At 49.6% G+C, this 10,299-nt stretch overlaps 1 protein-coding gene across 1 annotated transcript in view; it reads right to left on the bottom strand.

The window, feature by feature from the left end:
- Positions 1-8,082: 8,082 nt before the first annotated feature.
- Cds1 (CDP-diacylglycerol synthase 1) overlaps positions 8,083-10,299 on the bottom strand; it is a 62,299-nt gene continuing 60,082 nt past the window's right edge. The window contains exon 13 of the mRNA XM_021163852.3: positions 8,083-9,943. Coding sequence (XP_021019511.1) covers positions 9,814-9,943 — 130 coding nt within the window. The 3' untranslated portion in view covers positions 8,083-9,813. The remainder of the gene's footprint in view (positions 9,944-10,299) is intronic.

The following is a 10,299-nucleotide window of genomic DNA, read 5'->3' as shown; positions in this document are numbered from 1 at the left end:
ACATTATAGGAATTCCCCTCTACAGTTTGAAGCAATAAGAATAGCACACTTTGGAAGTGTTGGGCTAAGGAGTATTTAAAAATCACATCATCATCATGAAGACCAAAATCTGATCATATAAAACTAAAACTGCACACAGCTATCACAAGTATAATGAACTGGTCAGGTCAAGAGCTATTTCCCATTCTATTACTTGAGGGCGTGACTTAACGTCTTCATATTTGAATTTCTTACATGAAAATGTATTAGGACACCTGCCCCTCAGAAGTGTTACAAAGTTTGGGCATTTGGGTGTTAAAGAGCAAAAGCGATGCTGACGTGTGACCCTAAAACAATTAAAATGACCTTAAAAAAATTAAATGTTCCCAGGCATGGTGGCGCACTCCTTTAATCCCAGCACTCGGGAGGCAGAGGCAGGCGGATTTCTGAGTTCGAGGCCAGCCTGGTCTACAAAGTGAGTTCCAGGACAGCCAGGGCTACACAGAGAAATCCTTTCTTTAAAAAAAAAAAATTAGAAATTAACAGAAAATGGTATACTGAAACAAGAAACCTAGAAGCAAATCAGTAGGGAGCTGGTCATCCACCCGGTGAACAATGCAGCGGGACTAGCCGAGTGAAGGGCCCTTGGCAGTCAAGCCCACAGCCTCCCTCGCTTCAGAGGGAACCGTGTTCCTGCCTCTCATCTACAGCCTACACTCAGAGCTCTCGCCTGGCCTTTCCCAGAATCCTTTTCGACGACTGCAGTGAAAATAAACCTTGACCGTTACTGTACTATCATCTGTGCAGAATCAAAGGCAGCCGTATAAAGATATAACGCATTAGAACTTCAACCCCTATGTGCATCTATCGTGCTTCCTGCTCAGGGGCAAAGCAAAACTGCAAGCTGTGCCCCAGGGCAGAGGGCAGAGCTGGTCCAATAAGAACGGTTTGTGTGTGGCTTTCCCTGGAACACTACTACGGACTTCAAGGGGATGCTGGGACTTGAACGTGCTGCTCCTGGCTGAGAACCCGGTGCAGCGACAGAGCACACACTTAGGCACAGGCTCCAAGCTCCACCCCTGGTATTAAAATGAAATGCCCACCACACACAAATGCACTGTTTTGCCCACAACAGGAAACCACTCCTTTGCAAACTGTGTCTGGAAAGCACCGTGGGAGCAAAGAGCAGCCTAAGCAGTCCGAGACTGGACGCCTATAGTCACTGAGACTGGAAGCCTACAGTCACTTCATAATGTCTGGCTCTGCTGCTCGAGTCTACCAAGTCACCAGTCGTGCTCCTAGTTCAAATTCAAATCCACACACACAGGATGCTGCTTTTCCTTCTAACAGAGCAACCCCTGTGTTCATGTTGATACACATTCTGCTGGGCCACCAGCAAGTAAGACAGCAACCCTCTTCTAGAACTTTCTAGCCTCAGAGCCTCCCCTTTAAATAGCTGCCTCTGCTTAAGCTTCCAGCATCCACTCCATGCCCCACTGTTAGAAGTCACTGAAGTATGATTCTCTTCCAGTGTGACTTGGCTCTGCGGACCTCGTATTTCTGATTTTGACCCTCTGTGGGATTTGTACTATTTTAATGTTACAACACAAAGCCTTGCAGTGTGTTCCCTGGGGTCCTACCCTCTCTGACTACGTGCTTCCTTCCCTACTTGTCTTTAGTCACATGTGGACTCTCTCTGTCTCGGAGTGGCTCTTCCACTCACTGTCCTCTTGCTGAGACTCACAGTTTGAGAAAAGTGTGAGTCTCAGACCTGGGTGCCATGGGTGCTGTCCGCTCCCCTCGGCAGCTGCAGCAATGCCAAGTTGGGGCACTTTGCCGGTTAAAACCCTGACCAGCTTCTTTATCACCAACTCGCCATTCCATGGCTGCCCTTTGTTCCTAACAGAGCCTTCTGCCTGCCCCAAGCCAGCTCTTCTTCCTCGATGCTTCAGGTCTTGGATGACCATTCAGTGAGAGACTAAATGAAGACAACCCCCTCCCCCACAACCCCCCACACACCCCCACACACACTCCTGCAGTCACAGTGCCAGCACTCCCAGCTACTGTGAATGTCCTGTGGTCCCAGCAGTTGGCCAGGCCACACTACTATCCCCACACAACTCCTCACTGTCCCGCTTTGTGCTGGCACATGGTAGGATCCCATGGTCAGCTGTGGCAAGGCCTTGCACTGTGCCCTACCACTGTGCAGAGCGTGCTTAAGCACCCTTGCATCAGCTTGAATGCAGTTTTGGCAGAGATCTTAAAGCATGTGGTGTGCGTTCAAGTCTCTGTGGGTCCACACCCCATGCCTGAACATCTGTGTAAAACTCACAGACATTTGGTTCTAAACCTTCAAGGCCCCTTAGTCCTGGACGGAGGGCCCCTGGAGCAGCATGTCCAGGCCACAGTGGTTTTGCCTAGAGCCAGAAAAGAAAGTTCCCGAATCCTGCCCTCTAACCTCCGTTCCCAGGCCACCCCTGGCCAGCAGGCAATCACCTCCACCTGTCTGCACCTGATGCAGGGTAGCTGTGGAGAACCCTAGCGGCCCTCCTTGCCCTGTCCTTGGGCCTGGAGTGTGCCTTACCCATTCTGCCTGTTTGCAGATCCCACAGTACAGGCACCAGAGTAAGTGATATGAATAACTTGGAGATACCCTGGCCATGAGCAGGCATGGTGGCTAACACCTGGAACCATAGCATTCAGGAAGCTAAGGCAGGAATGTGACCAGTGTGGGGCCAACCTGGACCGCAGAATGACTAACAGGACAGCCTGGGCTATAGACTTGAGAGGGTCTCAAATACACAAAACTTTTAACTACCTGTCTCTCCCCCTCCCCCTCCCCCTCCTCTTCCCCTCGCCCTCCCTCTCTCTCCTTGTGTTTACATGTATTTGTGACTGGCCATCCACGGTACACATATATCCAGACTACATCCCTCAGTGCCAAGTAGAGGTCTGTTGTATAACTGGCTCATTTTAGCTGTGTGGTCCCTCTTTCCTCTGCCCTGAGCAGAGAGGGATCCAGTGGGCTTTCTTCACAGGGAACAGCACAATCCCAACTCTCTACACTCGGTGCTGCTTCCAGGTTCCTATGACAACACATCTCTGACCTAGGGACAGGATGCTTTCTAGTCTAAAGAGGTATCTGCTTAAAAAAGAAAAAAAAAAAAAAAAGTAGGTGACCCTGACAAGCTGTCCCAACAGCTGCAGAATGTACCAGAGCCTCTGGCCCTACTTGGGCCTTCCCTGTTCCCCTGTTCTTCCCTCACCCCTAGCTTTAGCCCAGGTTACCCCTTCCGGAGTAGACTGAAACACAGCATCCTCTGACACGTCTCCCCAGCTGACCCAGGAGTTTTTTTGAGGGCAGAGTGTGGACTTAGCTATCTGATCACTAATGTATTTCAGTCAAATGTTGTTTCACATACATTTAGTGAAAAAATGATATCTACCCTTCAGAAACTAAGGGTTTAGAGCTGTGGTGAACACAGTCCACGGAAAGACGTCATGGCAGCAACTCAGGCTGTTCAGAGACCTGGAGGCAGGAGCTGATAGGCAGGTCACAGAGGATGCTGCTTCCTACCTTGCTCCCCAGGGCTTGTTCAGCCGGCTTTCTTACCTAACCCAGGACCACAATGGGCGGAGCCTGCCCCCATCAATCACTAATGAAGAAAATGTCTCCCAGGCTTGCCTACATCCTGGACTTCTGGAGGCGTTTTCTTAATTGAGGTTCCCTCCTCTCAGACGACTCTAGCTTGTGTCAGGCTGATATAGAACTACCCAGCAAGGGGGTGGTGGAAATGAATATTCTCAGTAGTATAAGCCCAAAGAAAATGGATTTGGTTTTCTTTCCTTTCCCTTTACACGGTCTCTCTACAATGCCCCAGCTGGCTTCAACTCCAGGATCATGCCTCTGCCTCCAGGGTGCTGCAGTTACAGGCATGGCCACCACAGCAGGCAGGAATTATCTTGTTCTGTGCCTACAAATGCTCCACCCTGTGGGAAATGGAGCCCTCAGTGGTCTGTATAAGGAAGGTCCTTGCCTTGAGCGTCTGGAAGCTAGAACACCTACTTCAATGTTCACATGCCTGGAACTTCCACCAAGTCTCTTTGGTCTAGGCTTCCTGTCATGGTTTTTGGTTTGGCTGGTTGTTCCTGGGCATGCTAGATTCTAGTCTTCAGCTAGGGACAACACATTTGGACTAGGACTTGTTCCTTCTTTCCCTGCCGCCCCCCACCCCCATGGAGAGGGAGACCCCAAAAACAAAAACCAGAACTGTCAAAGTGGGGCTTCTGAGTGCTGTCTAGGAAACCCTCTCTCTGGGCAGAATATGGACTTAGCTATCTCTGACGTCAGAAGGGCGCCGCGCCGAGCGCTTGTCCTCGACTTTTCCTTCCCTGTCAGTTCTCCTGCTGTCTCTTAGTTTGCTCTCTACCGACGCGATATAAAACACCATTGCCAAAGGCAAAGCCGGGGAAGGAAAGGTTACGGACTTACACAGTGTACCACACACAGTCCATCATCGCAGGAGTCAGGGCAGGAGCCTGAGGCAAGAACTGAAGCAGAAGCCAGGAGGTAATGTGGCTTACTGGCTCGCTCAGCCTTTCTTGTCTTTTCTGGCTGTGAGCCTAGCCCTTCACAGCTCTATGGGCTCCCAGCCCTCAGCCTGCCTTCTTACATCATTATCACCGGCCCAAGGATGGCCCCGCCCACTCAGAGCTAGGCCCGCCCATGTCAGTCATTTATCAGGAAGATGCTCTACTGACTTGCCTGGAGCGTCCCTCTTCCCAGGTGACTCTAGCTTGTGTCTAGTTGACAAAAAGGTAACACGATTTATCAAGGACATAGGGATAACTTTTTGAAACAGTTAAGTTTTCCAATTTTCTAATTCAACCTTGTTCAGAGGCAGAGTCTCGTAGTATCACAGTTCTAACAAGTCTTTATGAAGACCACCCCATCAGCATGCTGAACCAGAGTTCCCCTTCCTGTGTAGTAAAGGTTGGGCCTCAGGGATATCTTCTTATCACTTCCCCTTCCACTCTCTGATTCTTTAAATTCCAAGTTTTGTGATGGCAAATTTTAACATAGACCTAATTTGTACACTTTGCCTCACTCCCCCAGCCCCACCCTATCTCCCCCAACCCCAGGGTTTTGTTGTTGTTGTTGTTGTTGTTGTTTGTTTGTTTTGTTGTTGTTCTTGTTTTGGGCTTTTTTTTTTTTTTTTTTTTTTTTTTTTGCCAGTTCAGAGGCTCACTGAGGACAGCATCTTTGTGATTTTCTTTTTAAATCCCTCCCGTATGGAAGCAAGCTCTTCCTGCACAGTCAGTGGCCCTCAGTTGCTTGTCTCTCACCCATAACAAAGGCGGGTACAACTGATGCCACAGTCACTCGCTAGCCCATGGTAGCCCATTCCGGATGTGCTACTCTCAAAGTCTATATGTTCTCTAGTGTATCAGCCGTTGAAGCAGCTCTCACCCGGCTGATTCTTTACACCACAGAGGCCGCCCACTGGATACCACACAGAAGACAGCCACCTGGGATTTGCCACAGATACTGGGACTTCAGACAGAGCAGCCTCAGCTTATCTTAGCCTTGCCTGTCACATTACTTGGGGGCAAGCAGCTACCACCTCTGCAAGAAGGCTGCCCTGCCTCTTGAGCCCTCCCTACTTCCAGGAGGAGAGGCTGATCTGCCCAAACTTAGAAGGCTCCCCTGTGAGATCAGCTGCTCTGACTTCAAGAGAACAATGGCCTCCTCAGACCAGGAGAACAAAGCTCTCTTGCTGTTCCGCAGGAGCTGAAGGGACTGCGGGAAGCCAGGGAAAATGACTGGCTAAGGTTCAAACATGAACTTATCACACAAGCCAGCAATTCCACCCCCTTGCAATCTATGAAAGGGAACCGAGGGCGTGTCCACAGGCATTTCTTTCTAGAAAGTCTTACAGGAACATTTTTCATAAAAGCCCCAAGCTGGAAGGAATGCAAGTGCCTATCAGCTGGTAAGTGGTGTGTCCAAATCCAATATTCATAAAAAGTAGCAATGCATATAAAAATACTGTGCCTGATGCAGAAATCTGCATACCCATGATTCCATTAGTGCAGAACTCCCACAAAGGCAGACTGATGCAGGTAAGCAGCAGCTCAGAGACTGACCATATTTGGGCATCCAAACAGGGAGTAACCGCAAATGGGTGGGCACCAGGAACCTTTGGAGACCATGGAAATGACTTCCAACCATCATTGGTTTGAGTGAGTTTTGATAGATTACCGCTGCTGCTCTGTTCTGAGGCAAGTTCTCATGAGACCCAGGCTGATCTGGAAGTCACGCACAGCTGAGGCCGACCTTGGCCTTAACGATCCTGCTTCTGTCCTCACTAGCGCTGGCCTGACAGGCATGCTTTATCATGCCCAGGCTGGCATGTAAATTACATCTCAACAAAGTGTCTGGTCGGGAAAAAGACATCCTTACCAATGAAGTATGTCCATCTTACCTTATCAAACTAATGAAAAATGTTTACAGGTTTTTTTTTTTCAAGAATATTCCCTAAACTTAGCACTCTTCTAGATCCCAACTGAAGGTTAAAAGTCACATGATCGTGAACAGAAAACCATCCAAACCCACTAAGCTCCAGTCGGACCCAGCAGAAAGGAGGCTGGAGTTCACAGCAAGGCCCCAGCGGACTCTGTGGGCTTGGAAGGAGAGCTATTTGGAGTTCTGTTCTTCCAGAGTGGCTTTCCTTTCCCCTGCTGATGGGGACAGCTTGAGCGTCTCAGGGATTTTCTCTGTGCCCTTTGTAGGTTAGGAAACTGCAATGGTTCTCCCTGCTCCTTTTTGGAGAACACCACTATCAAAAGATGTGCTTGGCTAAATGACCCACGCTGTGCGGATTCCACAAAGCTCACCATATCTATACATGAAGACACCAGGCTGTCAGAATGGCTATTGGTTTGAATTGTCTGGGCCCTGTTTTCTTTGCAGCAGTTTCATAGGCTTCCAAATACATAGACCCTTTATTCCTGAAGTGAAGGGGATTCTCAAAGGTGTTCAGGTGGTGCCCCGTCTCCCATGAACTTGGGGTTTGCATGTCTCCACTCTGTCCACCCCCCGCTGTGAGGTGTCTCCTCATGTCTGAGTGGGGCAGAGAACAGTGAATTCCAGTGTTGTTGTGTCCAGAAGGACCCACTGTGCACGTAATGCCACCAGAGCAGCCACGGCTGAAGCAGCCGCTGGTTTTCAGCTCAGCAGCATCAGCCTGCGGACTGACCAGCTACTCCACATTGGACACCAATCAGAGTTCCCTCGTGTGTGAGCAGCAAGGGACAGTGAAGCTCACCTTAGAAAGAGGTGACACTGTGGGGCAAGGAGCTGTCTAGAAGCCCAGTGCTTATAGAATGCTTTTTCTCCAATTAGAAAACAGCAGCGCAAAGTCAAAATACCATTGGATCTTTATTTTTCTATCCCAGTTTCAGTAAAAAGATTCAGAGGACTGATTGACACATATCATAAGCTCTCGCCCTGTACAGTATATATATATATATATATATATATCCACAGCATTGAGGGCTGATAGACACTTATCATAAACTCTCACCCTGTACAGTATATCCACACTGTCTCGACCTTTCTTCTCATCAGACCAGGTGTCACCATGACCTCTGTTCAAAGTGCAAAGGGACAAAAGGGGGGCAGCCTTTAATCTCGGACAGCAACTGTCTGTGTGAAACCACAAGGAAGACTCAGGAGAGCGCCCCAGTTCTCAGACATCACCATCCCAAAGGCTACCAGGTCAGATAGCAGTTCAAAGGTCGGTTTTCCATCGATGGTCTCCGCCGTGGAGGACTTCCTGGTTGCCATTCGTCCACCACTTCACTCCATTGGATGACGCCTGCTCCAGTGCAAATGGAACGCTGGTCACAGTCTGGCTCTCACGGGGATTGTTTGCTGTAGTATAGTCCACTTTAATGTACACGCTATAAAAAGTAGGCTAAAATGTTCATTACTAGAGCGTTGTTGTTAAAGAACTCACTTGTTTTTATATGGCATAATGTACCCCCAGCTCTAAAAGATCTAATTGAGAAGAGCTTTTATTGTAACCCCAGATAGTCCTGGTTTCATCCTTTGTGTTTAGAAGAATATTGATTTTTAATACGTGTAATAAGGAATGCTCCCATAATTCTGCCTCGCAAGCCCTCACCATGAGCGCATAGTGGGTAAGGAGAAGCCACCATGTCCTCAATCATCCTTTACCTTTGCAGACAGTCTGTTCCTGGACATGCTCCTATCACAAGGCTTCCCTCCATTTCTTTGGTGCCTGCAACTCATTTATGGTCAACATCTGGGGCAGGGCGGGGGACACACACAAGCAGGGGACGCTGACATCAGCTCCCACGGCCACTGCGAGGGGATCTCCTAAGGTGACAGTGCTCCCCAGGCTTCCACTGGCTTGTATGCAGAGGACGTGGGCTGAATGTAGCCCAGGGTCACCAGTCACCCGGGGGCCAACAATGGCGTTCTCAGGACTGCTGCTGATGGCTGTGGGCTCCTCCTCCTCAGAACCTCAACGCATCCACAGTGGGAAGGAAATATGGGTGATAACTGAAATTCATTTCTAACTTAAACAAAATATTTACTCTTTTCATTACCAAATTATCCCTTACAGTATCTCCATTTCTCCCCCTCCAGGTCATCTCTGCGGGTGACCGTGACATTTGGTTAAGTATGGCTGCAGAGCACACGCAGCAACCGGAGATCCCCTAGTCAGCTCACAGGGTCCGGCCCCACCTGCACAAGGGCAAGGCCTGGCATTCGTAGGCTTTTCTGCTTCATGGCTGCTGTTTCTGCTGGACTTTTATTCTTGGGTTCAGGAAGTGCAATGTGACAGGTCAATTACCAGCAGGGGGCTGGCCTGGAGCTGGCTCTTTAGGGAAAACTCTCTCCTTTCCAGGTGTGGTGTCCAGAGAGCCAGGCCCTGAGACCCCAGGCAGCCTGTGGCTGCTCAGCCACCACCTCACACCACTCATCCCTACCATCCCTGGTGAGGTATTTCTGGTGGAGGAGCCTCATGCTGGGCTCTCCAGGCAGGACCCACTCTGAGTCTCTTTTGCATCAGAAATGGATTCTGATAACTTCTTTTTCAACAAATCAGCAGTGGTCTAAGCGCCAGCCTCTAGCGTCTGATTTTGAAACTCCTTAACACCAGGGCGTTAACACTTGGCAGATGACTGCTACTCTGAACGTAGGTGGTCCAGCCAAGGCAGAGCCCAGGAGTGGGGCACCTGCCTGGTGTGGACCGGACCCTGAGTTCTAGCCCAGTACCATGAACAAACAAACAAAAAGAAGAGAGAGAAAAGTGGACAATCGCTCTTTTTCTTTCTTTTTAATCTAACTCAGCCCTTCAGAAATTCTTGAGATCATTAGAGGAGGAAGCCCCGAGACCTCGATTCCCAAGGTGCCTGCAGTGCATCCAGCTACGGCTACGCCAGGGCAGCTCCCAGGGCAAAGGTCAACTCCTTACGAGGGCCTCAGTTGATAGTGTTTGACTCTTTAAAACGCACGTCTACCTAAACCATGGAACCTGGCCAGTGAGGGCAGAGAACTTAACATTGGAAAATACATCTTAGAAAAGTACAGGATCTTTCACGGGTGGGCGACTGCTGCACTCATCTTAGACCACGTGTTTGTTAAATATTCACAGTAATTGTAAATTCAGAAAAAGAAACCTTTGTATCTGCAAAGCCCCCCGCATGTACTGAGTTTTAGCCCCCAGGCTGGCTCAGTGCACGACTCCAGTCATAGCTGGTCTGTGAGCTTCTCCTCAGCAGCCCGTCCTCACAGGGCAGCTACACCTTCAAGGTGGGCTGCAGGATCCCTTTCTCGGTGAGATGAATCTTCAGGGTTCTGTAGATATTTAACTGCTGTTCTGGTTGAAGCACTAACAGCTGCTGGAGCACTTTGCTGGGATTCGGACCCCTGGTGATGAAACAGAGAAGACCCATTCACACACACCGTTTGCACAGTGAGCACACGCTCCCTCCCAAAAACCCATCCTTAAGCGCTGAGCAGCCGCCTTGACAGAAGTGAGGCAGCTCTTCACAAGCTCCAGCTGGGCGTGTCCAGTGCTCAAGAGAGGGGAGCAAAGGACCAGAGCCACTGCACCTTGAGCTGCACGGAGAGCGTGCACGGAGGAAGCCGCGCTGAGGCCCACAGCATTCTCTCAAGGACAGACACAAACCTTCAGAGCAGCGGACACAGGGCCAACCACAGGAGGCATGTGAAAAAACTTAAACTTGTACCTTCAGAGAGACTTGCAGACCATGTAAGGTACT

This window comes from Mus caroli, unplaced genomic scaffold (genome assembly GCF_978045245.1).
Source record: "Mus caroli unplaced genomic scaffold, Mus_caroli_1 scaffold_4, whole genome shotgun sequence".
Taxonomy (NCBI): Eukaryota; Metazoa; Chordata; class Mammalia; order Rodentia; family Muridae; genus Mus; species Mus caroli.
This window is presented reverse-complemented; position numbering and strand designations above follow the sequence as displayed.